General features: G+C 44.5%; 1 protein-coding gene across 1 annotated transcript; it reads right to left on the bottom strand.

The window, feature by feature from the left end:
* Positions 1 to 16,470: 16,470 nt before the first annotated feature.
* LOC131898552 (phospholipase A2-like) lies at positions 16,471 to 19,998 on the bottom strand. The gene is made up of 4 exons (XM_059249744.1): positions 19,965 to 19,998; positions 18,593 to 18,752; positions 18,001 to 18,128; positions 16,471 to 16,577 (listed from the first exon to the last, which is right to left on the bottom strand). Exons 1-4 carry the CDS (start codon positions 19,996 to 19,998, stop codon positions 16,471 to 16,473), a joined length of 429 nt encoding a protein of 142 aa, XP_059105727.1.
* Between the last annotated feature and the right edge of the window lie 1,252 nt (positions 19,999 to 21,250).

Genomic DNA, 21,250 nt, shown 5'->3' with positions numbered 1-21,250 from the left:
AGGCCTTTGACAAAATCTAACACCCCTTCATGATAAAGGTCTTGGAGAGATCAGGAATACAGGGAACATACCTAAATATAATAAAGGCAATTTACAGCAAGCCAACAGCCAACATCAAAGTAAATGGAGAGAAACGATTCCACTAAAATCAGAAACAAGACAAGGCTGTCCACTCTCCCCATACTTATTCAATATAGTACTTGAAGTTCTAGCCAGAGCAATAAGGCAACATAAGGAGATCAAGGGGATAGAAATTGGAAAGGAAGAAGTCAAGCTTTCACTATTTGCAGGTGACATGATAGTATACATGAGTGACCCCAAAAATTCGACCAAGGAATTGATATAGCTTATAAACACCTTCAGCAATGTAGCAGGATACAAGATTAACTCAAAAAATCAGTAGTCCTCCTATATACAAATGACAAACGGGCTGAGAAAGAAATCAGAGATACATCATCCTTTACAATAGCCACAAATGATATAAAATATCTTGGGGTAACTCTAACTAAACAAGCGAAGGACCTGTATGACAAGAACTTTAAGTCCCTGAAGAAAAAAATTGAAGAAGATGTCAGAAAATGGAAGAATCTCCCATGCTCATGGATAGGTAGGATTAACACAGTAAAAATGGCAATCTTACCAAAAGCAATTTACAGATTCAATGCAATCCCCATCAAAATCCCAACACAATTCTTCACAGACCTGGAAAGAACAATACTCAATTTCATATGGAAAAACAAAAAACCCAGGATAGCCAAAAGAATCCTGTACAAATAAAACAACCTCTGGAGGCATTACTATCCCTGACTTCCAGCTCTACTATAGAGCTACCATAATAAAAACAGCTTGGTACTGGCATAAAAACCGACATGTGGACCAATGGAACTGAACTGAAGACCCCAACATTATTCCATACACCTATGAACATATGATTTTCGACAAAGAAGCCAAAACTGTACGGTGGAAAAAAGAAAGCATCTTCAACAAATGGTGCTGGCATAACTGGATGTCAACATGTAGAAGACTGCAAATAGATCCATATCTGTCACCATACACAAAACTTAAGTCCAAGTGGATCAAAGACCTCAACATAGATCCAGTTACTCTGAGCCTGATAGAAGAGAAAGTAGGAAGTAGTCTTGAACACATTGGCACCAGAGAACACTTCCTAAATATAATACCAGTAGCACAGACACTGAGAGAAACAATTAATAAATGGGACCTCTTGAAACTGAGAAGCTTTTGTAAGGCGAAGGACATGGTCAATAAGACAAAATGACAGCCTACAGAAAAGGAAAAGATCTTCACCAACCCCACATCTGACAGAGGGCTTATCTCTGGAATATATAAAGAACTCAAGTAACTAGACATCAGAGGTTGGGGATTTAGCTCAGTGGTAGAGCGCTTGCCTAGCAAGTGCAAGGCCCTAGGTTAGGTCCGCAGCTCTGAAAAAAAAAAAGAAAGAAAGAAAGAAAGAAAGAAAGAAAGAAAGAAAGAAAGAAAGAAGGAAAGAAAGAAAAGAAAAACAAAAGAAACTAGACATCAAAATACCTAACAGTTCAATTAAAAAATGGTCTACAGAGCTAAACAGAGAATTCTTAACAGAAGAATCTCAAATGGCTGAAAGACATTTAAGGCATTGCTCAGCATCCTTAGTCATCAGGGAAATGCAAATCAAATCAACTCTGAAATACCATCTTACATCTGTCAGAATGGCTAAGATCAAAAACACTGAAGACAGGTTATGTTGGAGAGGATGTGGAGCAAGGGGAACTCTCCTCCACTGCTGGTGGGAATGCAAGCTTATACAGCCACTTTGAAAATCAATATGGCGTTTTCGTAGAAAATTGGGAATCAACCTCCCTCAAGACCCAGCTATACAACTCTTGGGCATATACCCAAGGAATGCTCAATCATACCACAAGAACACATGCTCAACTATGTTCATAGGAGCATATTTTAATAGCCAGAACCTGGAAACAACCTAGATGCCCTTTCAACTGAAGAATGGATTAAGAAAATGTGGTATAAGCCGGGCGGTGGTGGCACACGCCTTTAATCCCAGCACTCGGGAGGCAGAGCCAGGCGGATCTCTGTGAGTTCGAGGCCAGCCTGGGCTACCAAGTGAGTTCCAGGAAAGGCACAAAGCTACACAGAGAAACCCTGTCTCGAAAAACCAAAAAAAAAAAAAAATGTGGTATATATACACAATGGAGTACTACTCAGCAGAGAAAAACAATGACATCATGAGGTTTGCAGGCAAATGGATGGAACTAGAAAATGTCCTTCTGAGTGAGTTAACCCGGACTCAAAGACAAACATGGTATGTACTCACTCATAAGTGGATACTAGATGTAAAGCAAACAATAACCAGACTGCAACTCACAACTCCAGGGAGGCTACCTAGTAAAGAGGACCCTGAGAAAGACACAGGGATCACCCTACAACAAGGAAATGGATGAGATCTACATGAGCAAACTGGGGGTGGGAGGGGTAATGGAGGCAAAGGGTCATGGGAAAAAGAGCTTAGGGGAGCAGGAGGCACCAGCTGGATCAGGAACAGAGTGAGAGAACAGGGAGGGAGATACCATGATGAATGAAGACCACAGAGGAATAGGAAGAAGCAGAGAACTAGAGAGGTCCCCAGAAATCCACAAAGATACCTCCACTGTAGACTACTGGCAATGGTCAAGAGAGTGCCTGAGCTGACCTGTTCTGGTGATTGGATGGCTGAACACCCTGGCTGTCATGATAGAACTCACATCCAGTGTCTGATGGAAGCTGATGCAGAGATCCACGGCCGAGCCCCAGGTGGAGCTCCGGGAGCCCAATCAGCAAGAGAGAGGAGGAATTGTATGAGCAAGAAATATTGAGACCGTGATTGGAAAAAGCATAGGGACAAATAGCCAAACTAGTGGAAATGCATGAACTGTGAACCAAGGATTAGGAGTTTCCATGGAACTGGACCAGGCCCTCTGGATAAGTGGGACAGTTGATTAGCTTGAACTGTTTGGGAGGCCCCCAGGCAGAGGACCTAGGACCTGTCCTTGGCACATGGGCTGGCTTTTTGGAACCTGGGGCCTATGCTGGGACACTTTGCTCAGCCTTGGTGTAGGGAGGAGGGGACTGGAACTGCCTTAGCTGAGTCTACCAGGCTGGGCTGACTCCCCAGGGGAGACCTTGCCTTGGAGGATGTGGGAATAGGGGTGGATTTGGGGGGAGCGCTGGGAGGTGGAAGGAGGGAGGACGGGGGAATCTGTGGCTGATATGTGAAATCAAGTTAATTATATAATATATATATATATATATATATATATATATAATTTTCTTAAATAAAAAAGAATACCTTCTAATATTTCTCTCAAACATATGTTAATTTATGATTTGTTTCTGAGGTTGGAGGAATGTTCATCTGAGTATTCCATTGTTGTAATAGTTCACGGCCATGAATAAATTCATGGCTATATTAGTCACATATGGCTTTAATTTTCCTCTCTGTTCTTCTAGACCTATACATTAGAGCCATCTTGCATTCTGTTTCACTTGATATAATGTTCCAATCCCTAACATCTGAACAATTACCTCCTGAAGAGGCCAATTTGGATGTCAAAATTCTGGTGCAATTATTGTCACGTCTGCACCTGTGTCTACTAAACCATCCAAGAAAGTGTCCTTTATTCGTACTTTTAATTTTGGTCTTTGTTTATTTATAGAAGTTTGCCAAAAAAATTGCTTTATGGTTTCTCCTGAATTTTCTATTCTCTCTACCTCAGCTGTTCTATCACCCTGAGCAGCATGGTTCATTTTATTTTATTTTATTTTATTTTATTTTATTTTATTTTATTTTATTTTTTTGGTTTTTCGAGACAGGGTTTCTCTGTGTAGCTTTGTGCCTGTCCTGGAACTCACTTGGTAGCCCAGGCTGGCCTCAAACTCACAGAGATCTGCCTGGCTCTGCCTCCCGAGTGCTGGGATTAAAGGTGTGTGCCACCATCACCCGGCTAGCATGGTTCATTTTAATAGGCATTTGGTTATTTAATTTTTCTGAGTAAGGGTTTCTTCTATAGTGGCAGGAAAGGTCTTAACTGGGTTTGCTGTGGGGGCCTGCATGAGGCCCCTCTGGGAGTTTCCCAAGGACAGAGGCAAAAAAAATACCTTGTCTGTCCCTTGTTGATCTACATTTGTTGGTCCAATGTTTACCCTCTGCATACTCCAGAAGGGAGGGGCATTCTGTTGCTGTTGTTCCTGGAATAAACATTCTTTCTAGGAATGCCCTGTTTACATTCCCTTTTCAAATAACCTTGCTTTCCACACCCAAAACATCTGACATTCCTCAAACCTTTTGAAATTGCTTCTCCTATCCACATATCATCATGGCCATGAGACTCAACATTAATTGTGTCCCTGATCCAGTCCTCCAAGGGTGCAGATCTTACCTTTAATGGCCTGATTATTCTTTTGCATGCTGAATTTGAGTTCTCAAAAGCCAAAGATTCAATTATTATCTGTCTAGCTTCTGAATCTGAGACCATTCTATTTAATGCTGAAGACAGCCTTTGTAAGAAATTTGTGAAGGATTCTTTAAGGCCCTGTATAACTTTTGTGAATGACTCAATTTTCTTTCCTGTTTCCTCAAGTCTGTCCCATGCAATCATGGCTGCTATGTGGCATAGAATTAAGGTTTGATTATCATATAAGCATTGTCTTTGTATTTAAGCATATTGGCCTTCTCCTAGAAGCTGATCCTGGAAAATTTCCACACCTCTAGCTCTCCATTGACTTTCTATGGTCTTAGCCTCATATCTATACCACATGCGCCAGTGCAATTGTGCTCTGGGTTCCAGGACAGCACTTACTAATTCTTTCCAGTCTTGAGGAATAATCCTACTACAAGTTGACCAGGAGTTTAACATTTGGTTTACAAATGGAGAATGCATACCATATGATACTATAACTTCCTTAAATCTCCTCAAATCTAACATTTCAACTGGAGACCAATTAGTTTGTACATGCCCTTGATCAGGTAGTTGCCATATTGTTATCAGATAAATTAAGTTTGATTGTTTGAAAACAGGCTGTCTCTCTGTAACCTTATAGTCCAATCCTGAAATAATTTCACCCTTAAATTCTTCTGTCTGAGTCTGAATTTCTCTATAATTCATTTTAACAGGTTTTTCTAAAGCTTTTATCTTGGCACTTAAATTCACCAACTTTTTTAATAATAAAATAAGGATAATTAAACCAATATGTATAATTGAAGTTACATACATCCCATCAACATTAATCCTCTCATGTAATTGTTCCATTTTCAGACTGCCTAATGTTTTATCAAACAAAGACCAATTTTCGTCTATTGTAAAGATATTTCCCATTTTTTTATTGTGGAAAATTTTTTTTTCACTTTTAAGTAGTTTCTCCCTTTAATATATCTGATATCTTAATTGACTTACCAAGTCTGTGTAGAACAGTAGAAGTCTGAGGGAATTTCAAAACAGCTACCTGGAGTGGTTGCAGTCTGAGGTGGGAATCCAGAGAGAGAGAGAGAAAGCATCTACTACCTACCAGGAGAAGAGAAAAAAGCTAAAAGCTAAAATCCAGCCACATGCTCCAGCTTGAGCTGTTTCGGGCCTGAGACCCTTATAGCTCCAGCTCCTTTAAGCTCCGACCACCTGAGTTGGAGATCTGGCCACAAGCAGCTCCAGCTGTGTGTAGATGGACCACTTGTAGCTATGGTCAAGTGCAGCTCTAACTGCGTGCAGCTGGACTGCTTGTACCTCTGCCTGGGCCATGGGCCTGTAAACTCTGGCCTGAAAGGACACCAATGGGTTTTGTTTTGTTTTTTTTTTTTTTTTTGGTTTTTTGAGACAGGGTTTCTCTGTGTAGCTTTGCGCCTTTCCTGGAACTCACTTGGTAGCCCAAGCTGGCCTCGAACTCACAGAGATCCGCCTGGCTCTGCCTCCCAAGTGCTGGGATTAAAGGCGTGCGCCACCACCGCCCGGCTACCAATGGGTTTTTAATGAAATCTTGTCACATGGGTGCCAAATGTAGACAAATTTCTAAACAGTCTTATTAATAAGAAACACAGAGCCAAATACAAAGGTAATAGCCTTAGAGATCAGAGCAAATAGCCATGACTAGGCTTTAGCTTACCACCACACAGTCAGCTTCCACAGAGAGAGAGCCTCTTCCTGTCCAAACTGAGCTTCCATTGCCCTGTTGTTCTGCCCTCTCACCAGCTCCAAGCCCAATCACATCACTTCCTCATCACTGCCCGTCCACACAGACCCCCAGGTCTCCATGGTTGGCACCGAGACCAAAGGCACGTGTCACACACTTGGCTGCATCCTGAACCACACAGAGACACTGCCTGCCGCGTGATTGGATCAAGGGCATGTGCCACCACCACCTGAACTCCGTTCCTGGCTTGCTTTGACCTCTGATCTCCAGGTAACTTTACCTATTAACAGACGAAAAAAATATCACACTTCAGCACAAGCAAAACATCACCACATACTATGACTGAGCAGGACACTCTACCTGCATCTGTTGCTCACCAGGCCTGACCTTGGGAGGGTCAAGGCCTGAGCTTTGTGACTCCAGTGGGGATGGGGTTGGTGTTAGAAAGATGGAAGACTGGGCAGCTGTTCACTAAAGGAAAACAATGACAGACAAACATGTAGCCTTAAACCAGACAATGAGACAGTTTATTCCTAAACCTGGTTGACTAGGGAACCAGAGATTAACCTGGCTTTACCTTCAGAGTCTCATGATAGAGAAAGGTAGAGAAGAAGATGTGTTCTGTTTTCTTTGTTCAAAAAATTAGGCTGCTGTACACTTTACTGGGACAATTATCCTGTGCTATGTGTTAGGGCACAGTGAAGACTGGAAGTCCACCAGGATATAATCCTGCCTTCAGGTCATTTACAGTCAGTCCAGTGTGGTTTCCTATATCCAACTTCTTTTCTTTATCCCCAAGATTTACTTATTTATTATGTGTTCTGAATGTATGCCTGCAGGCCAGAAGAGGGCACCAGATCTCTTATAGATTGTTTGTGAGTCACAATGTGGTTGCGAGGAACTGGACTCTGGACCTCTGGAAGAGCAGCTAACACTCTTAACCTCTTAGCCATTTTTCCAGCCCCTGTATCCTATTTCTTATGATGAGTTCACAGCACAAGTGTTTGAGTCCAGTTCTTTTGGGGGGGGGTCTTTTTTTTTTGAGACAGGGTTTCCTGTAGCTTTGGAGTCTGTTGTGGAACTGGCTCTATAAACCTGGCTGGATTCCAGCTTGCAAAGATCTGCCTATCCCTGCATCTCCAGTGCTGGGAATAAAGGCTTGCATGGACACCACTCAGCAAGTCTGGTATTTTTAGAACAAGATGTTCGCTTTAGTGCCCATGTGACACTACATCTTTCTCTCTCCTCTCCCCTCCTGTCTTTCTTTTCTCCCCCCACCCCTACCCTTTTTTCCTTTCCAAGCATCTCTTGAGTTTGAGAGCTGCCCCACCCCTACTCAAGCCTAGGTGAAACCCTAGCCTTAGCCAGCAGTGGGATTCATCACAGTTCTAGCTGAGACCTTGAGCCAGAGAAGCAGCCAACACATGCTGATTGTTTTACACTGGAAGAATTAGAAGGAATCTGTTGTATGGCCATGCACAGCTCATAGACAAGGCTAATGGTCAGATCATCATTGTAATGTCTGCATTTGACACAACAAACTGTTCATCAGCTGAGGAGTAGGTAAATAAGCCAGGATTCAGAATGCAGTGGGATACTTGGTCACCATTAAAATGAAGGAGAAGCCAGGTAGAGTGGAACACACACAATATAATCCCAACACTCTGGATGCTGACGCAGGTGAATATCTGAGTTCAAGCCAGGATGGTCTATAGAGTGAATTCCAAACCAGCCATCACTATTCAAAGAAACCCTCTCATGTAAAATGCCAGGAAAAAAAATAGAATTGCAACCATAAACAAGAACTTCAGATGTGACAACTGGGAAACTGTCAATGAAGATGAGGGAGATGGTGAGGCACCCAGAGGGGACATGGGTCCTACATGTGAGCAGAGTGACCAGCAGAAGCAGTTTCATCTTGAGTGAGGGGAGGACTCAGTGACTTCTCTTTATAGTCCTGTAGCTGTGCTCTGACAGTGTCCAGTCAGCACACGGGGCCTGTGACTACTGTGTGTGTAGCACAGAAGTAGAATATGTTCACCCTCACACACAGTCCCAACCTGCAGAGCTACTGTAGATAGTGACTGAGCCTGAATCAGTGCTGTCATAGAGGCACGGAGAAAGGGCTAGCTCAACATCCCAACCAGCTCAAGTCAGTGACTGGCAAAGTGTCAAGTCCCTCACCCATGGAACCTTTAATGCCATAAGGAGATATAGACATTGCTTCTGGGGTTGGGTGTGAGGGATGCAGAGAGTAACCTGTTGCCCCAGGCAGGAGGAGCTGGCCCCTACACTCCTAAATGTTAACTGTATAAAATACATGCTAATACTGTCCCAAGAACATGACACAGCCTATGGAGTAGGTCCAATTACATATTTAATCTTTAATTAGTTAAGCAATTAATTAATGTGTGTTGTTTGTGTGAAAGAGAGACAGAGACAGAGAGAGCACTTGAGTGCACATGTGGAGGTCAGAGAAGAACTCTGTGGAGTCAGGTCTCTCCTTCTTCCTTTAAATGGGTTCCAGGAATAAACTCAGGTCAACAGACTTGTATTGTAGGCTGTATCTCACTAACCTACAAACTTCATTTTAAAACTAGAAATGTAGGCAGGTGGTGGTAGTGGTGGTGGTGCATGCCTTTAATGTCAACACTCAGGAGGCAGAGGCAGGCGAATATCTGAGTTTCAGGCTAGTCTGGTCTCAGAGTGAATTTAAGGACAGCCAGAGATACACAAAGAAACACTGTCAAAAAAAATTTTAAAAAGACAGACAGCAAATGGCTTCACAACAGATGTGCCCACAGGCCACTATGATGCAGGCAATCCTCCAACTCAGGCTCTCCCTACCCAGTGTGTGAAGCTGACAATCAACTATTGCAGGGCCTGGAGAGATGGTTAGCACTTAAGAGCACTTTCTGCTCTTGCTGAGGGCCAGGCTTCTATTCTCAGCAACCACATGGTGGCTTGTGAACAATGTCTGCTGGGCCAATGCCCTCTTGCCTCTGCGTTTGACCCTCTGTCATGTACCCTGTAACTTGGCATCCTAGCACCTCTTTTCCCCCACTACTCACCTCTTCCCTGGATAAAAACCATGTAAGGGGTGAGTTGAGTTAGTTTTCTCCATACTCAATATCCCCCTACTATTCCAGCAGGACTCTGGACAGCCACTACCAGCTACCACCAGTCACTGTGCCTGGGCAGGAGGCTGTAGCTGCACCTGTTGCTCACCAGGCCTGACCTTGAGAGGGGTGAGACCTGAGTTTGAGTCAAGGGTGGAGATGAGGTTAGGGGTGAAAAGGCTGATGACTGGGCAGCTGTTCACTAAAGAAAAGAGAAAACCATGTAGCCAATGAGACATCTCATTTCTAAATCCTCTTGATCAGAAAGCCAGAGATTAACCTGGCTTCACCTATGGGGTTGGGTGATAGAGAAAGGTAGGAAAGAGGATGTTCTCTCTTTTGTTTCTTGGAAAAAGTTAGGCTGCTGTGTACTTTACTGGGACAATAATCCTCTGACATGTGTTTAGGCAAAGTGAAGACTGGAAGGTCACTGGTGTAAATAAACTGCAAAAACTCTGGTTTCAGTGTCCCGGGTTTTGGCACCAAATGTTAGTAAATTGATGGCTGAAACTGTGAGGAGACAGTTCAGCCCTAGAGGGCGAGGTATCCCAGACACCTCAGAGCTACTCAGAACAAGAGCTCTGCCCTGAAGGTGTCCCGGACACCTGGAGCTGTTTAGCATAGCTCTGATGGCTGAGACTGCAAAGAAACAGCCCAACCTTGGAAAGGAAGGTTTTCTGACTTCTCGGGAGAGTCAGGCCTGGAACTGCTTCAGCAAGGAAGGGTATCCTGACTCTTCAGGAAAGTCAGGATATACCTGGTATGATGGTATGTGGGGAATGGTTTCCCCGCAGGACACAGCAATCCTGCTCCTCTCCTGGAGAGCCACAATCTCTGGCTCAGTGTTACCAGCTCTTTCTCACTTAGTCCACTATGGGACGTCCCAGCAAGGTTCTTCTGTTCAGCTCCCCCTTGCTCAGTCCACTATGGGATGTCCCAGTAAGGTTCTTCTGTTCAGCTCCTCCTTGCTCAGTCCACTATGGGACATCCCAGCAAGGTTCTTCTGTTCAGCTCCCCCTTGCTCAGTCCACTATGGGACGTCCCAGCAAGGTTCTTCTGTTCAGCTCCCCCTTGCTCAGTCCACTATGGGACGTCCCAGTAAGGTTCTTCTGTTCAGCTGTCAATGAAGGTCTTCACCCAATACTCTTTTGAGAAAGAGGTTTATTTGGGAAGGAGGAGTCCAGGAGAGTGGCTGCCTCTACCAGGGTGGAGAGAACAGCTCACAATTGACCGGGTAGGGCGGTTTATATAGGATGTCTAGGGGGTGGAGTCAACTGTGATTGGTTAGTTTATTTTCTGCCCAGGGATTGGCCAGTTTTGTGAGCAAGGGGCAGAAATGGCCCTGATTTCAGGGCCAAACTATTTCTTTCACTGGCCTTTCTTGGCTTTTTGACACTACCTCTAAGGCCAGGGCACATTTCTTTCACTGCCTCTGATTCTAGGGGCCAAGAGTGTTATTTTGGTACTAGTCTCAGAGTCAGGGCATATTTCCTGGGTTCTGGGTTTGGGGATAAAGTGTTCACTTCTCTGGCTCAGGTCCGAAACACAGGCTGTGTTTCTTTCCCTGGTCCTGGGCCCTAGGGCCAGGATTCTACTGTCCTGCCCTGTAATTGGTTGATTTCACAAGTCACTTGGACAGGGGCAGAGATGGCTCTGATCTGAGCTAAACTGTGTTTCTTTCACTGGCCTTATCTGAGCCATCCTTCCCTAATTCTGGGCTCCAGGTTCAGGGTGGGTTTCTCTAGCCAGCCCCTCTTCCCTACAACTGGGATGTAATCCTGCCTTTGAATCATTTATGGTCAGTCTAGTTTGGTTTCCTATATCAAATTTTTTTGATGAGCTCACAGCAGAAGTGCTTTGAGTCCAATATTTTTAGGACCAAGATGTTGCCTTTAGTGCCCATGTGACACTGCTTCTTTCTCTCTTCTCTCCCCTCCTACCCCTCTGTCTTCTCTTTCCTTCTCTCTTCACCCCTCCCCTCTGTTGTTGTCTTTTTAACCCTTTTGTCGCTTTGCTCTTTTGGGGACCCATTACTCAGCTCCCAAATAAATAATACACACAGAGACTTACTATTACTTACTAATGTCTGGCCTTAGCTTGGCTTGTTTATAGCCAGCTTTCCTTAATTTAAATTATCCAGTCTGCCTTTTGCCTCTGGAATTTTTCATTTCCTACTTCTGTATATCTTACTTTCACACTTACTCTGTGGTTGACTGTATGGCTGTGTGGCTGTGTGGCTGGGTGGCTGGCCCCTAGCATCCTCCTCTCCTTGTTCTCTTGCTCCTTCTCCTTCTTCTTCCCTTCCTTCCAGATTTCTCCTCTCTTTATTCTCTCTGCCTGCCAGACCCACCTATCCTTTCTCATGCCTTGCTATTGGCCAGTTCTTTATTAGACCATCAGATGTTTTAGGCAGGCAAAAAACAAAGCTTCACAGAGTTGAACAAATGCCACATAAAAGAATGCAACACATCTTTGCATCATTAAAACAAACATTCTACAGCATAAACAAATGAAACACATCTTCTAATAATATTCCACAACAGTTCCCCCTTTTGTCTAAATAAACAGGAAAGGTTTTAAGGTTAACATAGATAAACTATATACAACAAAGCAGTTATCAAGTAAGAATTACATTTACAAAGTTCAGTCCATTTGTATTTAGCAAATTCAGAGAAAACACTCCACCATCATGTCATCTTAGTTACTCCAAAGTTTTATACCTAATTTACTTTCTATCATAATTAATGAAAATTGCAACTATAACTATCTAGTCTTCAACTCCATCCAAGACCCCAGAGTAAACAGGAAGTGCATTGAAAACAACTTCCAAATCTCTAGAAATGACAGAGACATCTGACTGTCTGGACAGTCACTCAAAGTTCCTGATCAATTGTTGTACCCAGATGTCCCCAAGGACCACCAAGGCCTCAAATCAGACACAAAAGGTAAGAGTCTTTTTTATTTTGAGTTTTCTTAGAACTCTCCATCAATCTGACTCAGCAGCAGAGCAGGAGAGACCCTGAGTAACAATGGGGTAGGGTTTTCAAAGCAGGACGGGCTTGGGGTCTACAGAAAATATAGGAACAGACTCACGATTGGTTTATGCAAGTGGCAATCATGTTAGTAACATTTAACTGGGTAGGGTGAGTTGGGGGTTAATGTTATCCATTTGGGGGCAGGCCTGGACAAGTCACAGGCTTGTCCTTCAGCTGCCATGGAGGGATGCTGGCCAAGCAAGTACTGACTGCGGGGACTGACTCAGTGGCCCAGGCTCTGTCCTTGTCTCATCCATGTAGCTCTGAGTTGGTGAGGGGTCACAGACAGTAAACAATTGGCTCAACCTTGAGCAGTCTGAGTACATGCAGAAAGGGAGCTACTGCAAGGACTATATGTCTTTTGTTCATGGCCCTCCCAGAAACTGCTTGCTCAAGTCTCAGGAAACTGAAACTGAGGCCTGATCTCTGAGAGAAGACTGACAGCCTGTTATGGTGTCTTCTGGTCCTTTCAAACGTTTGTGCATCCATCTTCAGGCCACAGGTCCAGAATATCTGGCAGACTTTTCAGTGTAGCAGGAAATTTGACTTACTGTCCTGCCTCCCACTGGCAAAGTTTGTCAGTTGCTTTCCTCTGTGTCCTGCAGAGTGTCTGGCAGACTCTTCTGGGAAGCAGGAACCCTGAAGGATCATTGTGCCTTGTGTTAGCAAAGTTCAGCAGTCACTTTCCTTGGGTCTTGCATGTACAGTTTATACAACATACAGTCAAGCAGTCAAGAAAAAAGCAATTCCTTGTCCAAATGGCTACCTTTGCCACCTTGAAGGCAAACTCCTATGAACTTCTTTGATGCCCATCATTTTCTTTGAAGTAAATTGATGCTGCCAGGAGCAGATGTGTCTCATTGTCATGAAAAGCCTTAGGGAATTAAACATCTTAAATGCCATATTCTGTACATCTTCAAAGTGTTTAAAAATCATCTGTCTAAAATATACCTATTTAACCTTGAGAACATACCTAATGTGACTACAAGTTTGATTATTATAGATAAACTACCAACTTTTTTTTTTTTTGACTTTTGGAGACAGGGTTTCTTGGTGTAGTTTTGTGAATGTCTTAGAACTCACTTTGTAGACAAGGCTGGCCTCAAACTCACAGAGATTTTCCTGCCTCAGCCACCAGAGTGCTGGGATTAATGGTGTGCCCCAACACCACGAGGCCCAAGGCTTAATTTCTAAACTATTTATTTTTTTCTATGGATGTACCCTTTTTCTATTCATAAGCCCACTCACATTGTTAAACACACTGGAAGTGTTTAGAGATTTTACATCTGAATCTCTTTTACTGCATTTCTATTAGCCTTTTTTTTATCTGCATGAGCACAAAACTGCTAAGTGTTAAGGCTGCTATTCATGCTGCTCTTCCAACTGGCTCTGCCCTCTTCTCTGTTCATGAGAGACAAGTTTAAAGGTCTCAGCCTGATATCAGAGGTTCATCTGACCAGGAACAGCATTCAGGCTTCTAGAACTCTAGAATGCCAAATGCCAATGCTTGCACTGTGGCAGGTGTTTTTACTTACTTTTTGTTCCTACTTAACGGACTGGTTGCTCAAGAGCTCACTGTCCCATAGAAGCCCTCCAAGGAGCACTATCCGCTTTTTTTTTTCAGAGCTTTCTCAGGCCCTATGTAAATACAGCCCACGTTGGTCCTCCAAAACGTTGTTCCTATTGTTTAGTCTTTCACTGTTTTGGCTCTTTGCTCTTTTGGGGGCCAACACTCAGCTCCTTATAAATAATACACATAAAGACTTGCTATTACTTATAAATGCCCAGCCTTAGCTTGGCTTATTTGTAGTCAGCTTTCCTTAACTTAAATTATCCCGTCTACCTTGTGCCTCTGGGCTTTTTCCTTTGCTTACATCTGTATATCTTACTTTCACACATACTCAGTGGCTGGCCCCTAGTGTCTTCCTCTCCATGTTCTCTTGTTCCTTCTCCTCCTTCTCACCCCAACCAGATTTCTCCTCTATTTATTCTTTCTACCTGACAGCCCCGCCTATCCTTCCTCTTGCCTCACTAATGGCCCTCCAGCTATGTGTTAGACCATCAGGTGGTTTAGACAGGCACAGTAACACAGCCTCACAGTGTTAAACAAATACATCAAAAAGAAATACAACACAAGGCAAAGTACTAAGCATAGTAAGATCACGGCCTGGAAGCAGATGCAGAGATCCACAGCCAAGAACCAGGCTGAGCTCTGAGAGTCCAGTCAAAGAGAGGGAAGAGGGATTCTATGAGCAAGAGGGGTCAAGATCATGATGGGGATATTATCTACAGCGATAACTGAACCAAGCTCATAGGAACATACAAACTTTAGACTGACAGCTGTGGAACCTCCATGGGACTGGACTAGGCCTCTGCATACAGGAGTTGTGTAGCTTGGTCTGTGTGAGGGGCCCATGGCAGTGGGATTAGGATCTGTCCCTTGTGCATGAGCTGGCAATTGGAGCCCATTACCTATGGTGGGACAACTTGCACAGCCTTGATTCAGGGGGAAGTGCCTAGATCCTTCCTCAACTGAATGTATCAGGTTTTACTGACCCCCCCATGGGAGGCCTTACCCTATTAGAGGAGGGGAAGGGGAGTGAGGGGAGGAGGCTGTGGGGGAGAGCAGGAAGAGAGATGAGATGGGGGATCTGTGGTTGGTATGTGAAATAAAAAATAATTGTAAATAAAAAAGATAAGTTTAAATAAAAAAAGCATAAGAAAAGAATGAAACACCTTTTTGCATCATTAAAAAATGTTCCACAGCATAAACAAATGTAACACATCTTCAAATAATATTCCACAACATCCCTCCCCTCCTCTCCTGTACCTTTCCCTGCCTCAGCTCCCCCTCTCCATCCCTTTTCTGTCCACTCTGACCGCTGATTATCTCACACTGGCTTCTTCTCATATTTTTTGTTTTTGTTTTTGTTTTTGTGTTAAGACAGGTTTCTTTGGGTAATACTCCTCCTGAGCAGGTGAGAGCACTTTCTGCTCTTGCTGAGGACCAGGAGTTCAGTCCTCAACAACCACCACATGTGGCTGGCAAACGGTGTCTGCTGGCCCAGTGCCCTCTGGCCTCTGGGTTTGGCCATCTCTCACGTCCCTCTAACTTATCACCCCAGCACCTCCTTTTCCCCACTTCTCACCTCACCACTGGAAAAAAATCATGCAGTGGGTGAGTTTAGTTGGTTGTCTCCTGCAGGCCAGAAGAGGGCACCAGATCTCTTACAGATGGTTTGTGAATCACCATGTGGTTGCTGGGAATTGAACTCAGAACCTCTGGAAGAGCAGATAGCGCTCTTAACATCTAAGCGATCTTTCCAGACCCTATATCCAATTTCTTGTGATGATAGCGCAGCACAAGTGTTTGAGTCCAGTTGTCTTTTGGGAGGGTGGGGCAGGGGGAGGGCACTTTTTTTTTGAGACAGGGTTTTCTGTAGCTCTGGAGTCTGTCCTGGAACTGGCTCTATAGACCTGGCTGGACTCCAGCTTACAAAGATCTGCCTATCTCCACATCTCAGTGCAGGGAATAAAGGCATGCATGGACACCACCCAGTGAGTCCAGAATTTTTAGAGCAAGAATCTTTCTCTCTTCTCTCCTCTCCTCACTCTTTGTCTTTTTTTCCTTCACTTCCTACCACACCCCTCCTTTCTTATCCATTTCCCTTCCATATCCCTCCACTCTCTTCCCCCTTCTGTCACCTTTACCCAACTATGTATCTCAGGCTGGCTTCTTCTTTATTTGAATTTTTTTTTTTTTTTAGTTTTTGAGACAGGGTTTCCTTTACAGTCCTGGATGTCCTGGGACCTGCATTTAGACCAGGTTTGCCAGGAACTCCAGAGATTTCCCACCTCTGCCTCTGCTCTTGCATCCCAGAATGCTGGGATGAAAGGCATGGCTGGAATCATCACCCACTCTTCAAGGTTCTTACTTTGTAGAAAAGTCTTTCCCATTAAATTCAGTTTCCAGGAATAGACAGGATGATGTTCTCTGGGGATCTAGTTATGTTTGGTAGACAGAGACTACAATCACCCAAAGCTGAGTTCTTTCTATATGTGCTTTATTAGAGGGGCAGTGAGTAGTGACCACAACCAGGCAGGCAGGGATGGTGTAGGCAGTAACTGAGGTGGTTAGTCTAACACTTAATGCCTTTGTCCTCCTTGATGTATGGAGCCTGGGAGAAGCAGATGGCGGCCTCGCGGTCACAGTTGCAGATGAAGGCCTCACAGGGGTCGTTTTTGTCTGGAGAGAAACAAGAAAGGAAGCTGAGTGGAGCCCATGACCCTGATCCTTATGATCTGTAGACAAAAGGAACCAGTGGCCCTCCCACTGATGCAGCTTTGGGCTGAGAGACAGAGCACACAGAAGTCCATTGGGTTGTCCAAATTGCTGGAACACACTTATAATAAGAGCATTAGTTGTTGTGGCTGGGAGATGGCACAGTTGGTAAAGCGGTCGACATATAATCATGAGGGCCTGACCTAGGATGCCCAGAGACCATGGAAATATCAAGGTGTGCTTGGGCATCTATAACTCTATTGGGAATTAGAGAGCACAGATCCCCAAAACTTGTTGCTCATTCAAGCTAGCTAAAGGTGAGTGTCATGTTTACTGAGAGACCCAGGCTCTAAAGACATGGTGGAGAGTGACTGAAGAAGACACGGGATGCCAACTCATTCCTATACATAAAAATAAACACATATATTTAATCCTAAAACCTAGAAAACTACAATTATCAGCCAGACCATGGTGGCACATGCCTTTAATCCCAGCACTTGGGAGGCAGAGGAAGGTGGATCTCTCTGAGTTTGAGGTCAGCCTAGTCTACAGAGCAAGTTCCAGGGCAAGCTCCAAAGAGAAACTCTGTCTCAAAAAAATAAAAAAAAATACAAATATGAACTGCCACATATAAAATTATATAATTGAAGACAATCCTCCTGTCTCCACCAAGTGCTGGATTGCAGGTATGCACCACCACACTCAATGTATGGATTCTGGAGGAGGAAGAGGGCTCTGTGCATGCTAGACAAGCTATCTAACAACTCATCTATATTCCCAGCCCTCTAAAATCTCACTTTTAAAATGGGAATGATAAATTTTGCACTACATAGGTGTTTACTCCCATATCTGGCTTATAAACAATGATGAAGCTTTCAGTTGTTTAGTCAGTATGGAATCAGTATAACTCAGCAGCTAACAGGAGAGGCTTTGGGCAGGCAAGATGGCTCAGGGAATAAAGGCACTTGCTGCCAAGTCTGAACCCAAGTTCTATCCCCAGGACTCACATGGTTGAAAGAGGGAACAGACTTCTGCAAGTTGTCCTCAGACCTGCACACCTGTGTTGTGGCACAGAAACGTCTCCCCCAGAAATACATAAAATCTTGAAATGTTTTTAAACAGAGGCTTTGGAATGGTGTAGATCTGTGTTCCAGAACCAAATGTCATCACTTCTACGCTGGGTGACCTTGGCCAAGTGACCCTGCCTTCCTCATCTTCCTCATCAGTGACCTCATCTATATTTTAGTATCTACCTGATAAGGTTGTTGTGAGGTCACATGAGACCAAGGAAATGACCACTACATGGTGACTGTCCTCGTTACTTCCCTGTCCCTTCCAAACACAAGAGGGACAAGCAGAATCCAGAGGTCCCAGAGGGTAGACCTACCACTGCAGGTGACCTCATTCCCAGAGCAGGAGTATGAGTAGCAGCTGCTGTAGGGGTTGTCTATGAGGAATTTGCAGCTTTCCATCTTCATGGCCTGACCATAGCAATTGTCATGAGTCTGGCAGCACCTGGAGAGAGGAAGGAACAGCTGAGGGAGGAGTATGGACCTACAGGAGGTCAGTTCTCACTTTCAGTCTTTCTCAAACATGTGAGGATGACTTAAACATGATGTTCCAGAAGAAATCATCCTGAGGCTTCAGAGTCTGTGATTTCTATTAAGCATATATTTATTGAAAGCAACTTCTTTGGAGTGTGGTGGTGTCTACCAATAATCCCAGTACTTGGTATGCAGAGGCAGATGGATCTCTGAGGTCAAGTTCAGCCTGGTCTCCAGATGGAATTCCAGGAAACCTAGGGCTACACAGAGAACCCCTGTTTGGAAACTAAAAAACAAAAATAATAAAGAAACTAAACAAAACATATTTTGTCTGGTGAATGTGCATGTTTCCTATTTGTGCCTCAAGAGATGTCTGCTTGTGTCCTGTCCCCACCAACCCAGACACTCCAGTCTCCCACCACATGGATCACTCACCTGTCTAACTCATCCACGGGGGTGCCTGAGCCCCCATAGCCACAGTAGCAGCCATAGTCATTGAATTGCGCCAAAGGATGACTCTCAGGGATGGTGCACTTGATCATATCATAGAACTGCAGCAAAGACCGACGGCTGATGCTGTGTGCAGTAGTGCTTGCTGCAAGAATGCACAGCAAACTCCATCAATCCCACCTGGTTTACCAGATGTCTGATGCCTGCTGCTAGCTTCCTCCTGACTCCTACCAGCTGCTGCATCAGGAGAGCAGTGTGTGTGTGTGTGTGTGTGTGTGTGTGTGTGTGTGTGCACGTGTGTGCTTGCCTGCATATAGGTTTACAGGCATGCACTTGTTAACACTCATAAATATCATGCTACCCAGGAGGAGGCCAGTATAGGGAGATGGTTTTCTCTCTCTACTATGTAGGTATTGTAGAGCAAACTGAAGTCACCTGACCTGTGCAGGAAGCTGTCTACCTATTTGAGATAGGGAGTTTCCCTGTCTCCCACACTAGTCTCGGACTCTGTAGGAAACCTCTGGCCTCAGCCTTTCGTGTAGTAGGATTATAAACGAACACCACTGTACCTGGCTGGGCTGACTCCCCAGGACTAAATTCTATAGACATTGCCTTTTGCCTTGCTTGCCTGCTCATTTCTCACTGTCAGGACAGACAGCCGCCACACTGTGAGCTGCCCTGTGGTCCCTGTGTTGAGGAGCTGAGAACACTCTCCAGTCAGCAGCCAGGGACAAACTGAACTCTTAGTTCCATAACCCAACATTCCAACCATCTCTTGAGTTTGGAAGCTGCCCAACCCCTACTCAAGCCTAGGTGAAACCCTAGCCTTAGCCAGCAATGAGATTCATCATAGTTCTAGCTGAGACCTTGAGCCAGAGAAGCAGCCAACACATGCTCACTGTTTTACACTGGAAGAATTAAAAGGAATCTGTTGTATAGCCATGCACAGCTCATGGACAAGATTATTGGTCAGATCATCATTGTAATGTCAGCATTTGACACAATAAACTGCTCATCACCTGATGAGTAGGAAAATGATCAGGATTCAAAATGCAGTGGCATACTTGGTCACCGTTAAAATGCAGGAGACAGATAGAGTGGAACACACCCTGTGTAATCCCAGCATGCTGCTGGCTGAGGCAGGTTAAAATCTGAGTTCAAAGCCAAGATGGTCTATAGAGTGAATTCCAGGACAGTCATCGGTATTAGGAAAAAAAAAAAAAAAAACTCTCGTGTAAAATGCCGGGGGGGAAAAGAATTGCAACCCTAAACAAGACCTTCAGGTGTGACCATTGGGGAACTGTTCATTGAAGACAAGGGAGATGGGGGGGTCACCCAGAGGGGACAAGGGTCCTACCTGTGAGCAGAGTGACCAGCAGAAGGAGTTTCATTCTAAGTGTGTGGAGGATTCAAGTGACTTCTCTCTTTATACTTCTGTATGTAATCCTAACACTTGGGAGGCTGAGGTAAGTCTTGGCTAGAATGTTGAGTTGGAGGACATCCTGAGCCAAAATTATATAATCCTGTAAAAATAATAATCAGGGCTAGAGAGGTGGCTCTGCAGTCGGGAGCACTTGTTGAGCTTGTGTGGGACCCAGGCTCAGGTCCAGCAGCCACGAGGCAGTTCACATCTGCCTATGACCCCAGTTCTGAAGGATCAGAACACCCCCACCACTGCCGTCTGCCTCTGTAGGCACTGCTCACACATATTTTACACACACACATGCAGGCAAAGGGCTCATATACATAAAATATAGGTCAATATTATTAAAAGGAAAAGAAAAATCACATTGTCAGGGGACCTTATGCCCCAGAAAATGGGTGCTGGTTCAATACGGCAGAGACAGAAGGGGTGTCATTGCTTGCATAGGTGACTGTAGTGGACTTTCCTAAGGAGTCATCTGAGTTAACTAAGAGGGTAAAGGTGCCAGATGTTGTGGACATGTGGTGAGCATGGACCTCAACCCACAGACTACTAGACTGTATGGGAACCCCAAACCAGAACTTCAGGTGTGACCAGCTGGCTGTGCATTGAAGACAAGGGAGATGGTGGGCACTCAGAGGGCATAAGGGTTCTTCCTGTGACCATGGCGACCAGCCGAAAAAGTTTCATCTTGAGTGAGGAGAGGACTCAGTGACGTCTCTTTATAGTCCTGTAGCTGTGCTCTGACAGTGTCCAGTCAGCACACGGGGCCTGTGACTACTGTGTGTGTAGCACAGAAGTAGAATATGTGCACCCTCACACACAGTCCCGACCTGCAGAGCTGCTGTAGATGGTGACAGAGCCTGAATCAGTGCTGCCACAGAGGCACAGAGAAAGGGCTAGCTCAACACCCCAACAAGCTTAAGTCAGTGATGGGCACAAGTCCCTCCCCCGTGGATGCTTTGGGGTTATAAGAAGATCTAGACATTGCTCCTGGGCTTGGGTCTGAGGGATGCAGACAGTGTTGTGTTGCCCCAGGCAAAGGTAGCTGGAGCCTACAATCCTCCATGTTAACTGTATAAACTACATGCTAAATCTGTCCCAGGAACCTAATACAGCCTATGAGGTATATCCAGTTACATAATCAATCTTTAATTAATTAACCAATTAATTAATGTGTGTTGTTTGTGTGAAAGAGAGACAGAGACAGATGAGAGAGC

The sequence above is a fragment of the Peromyscus eremicus genome, chromosome 23, assembly GCF_949786415.1.
Source record: "Peromyscus eremicus chromosome 23, PerEre_H2_v1, whole genome shotgun sequence".
Lineage (NCBI taxonomy): Eukaryota > Metazoa > Chordata > Mammalia > Rodentia > Cricetidae > Peromyscus > Peromyscus eremicus.
Note: the sequence above shows the minus strand (reverse complement) of the source record. Positions and strands in the feature narration are given on the sequence as shown.

Coding starts and splice junctions, on each gene's coding strand:
- LOC131898552 (XM_059249744.1), bottom strand. CDS start 19,998: ATGAAACTCCTTCTGCTGGTCACTCTGCTCACAG. Junction 18,753..19,964: donor GCTGGTCACTCTGCTCACAG/GTAGGACCCTTG, acceptor GCATTCTTGCAG/CAAGCACTACTGCACACAGC. Junction 18,129..18,592: donor CCCGTGGATGAGTTAGACAG/GTGAGTGATCCA, acceptor TCCTCTCTCCAG/GTGCTGCCAGACTCATGACA.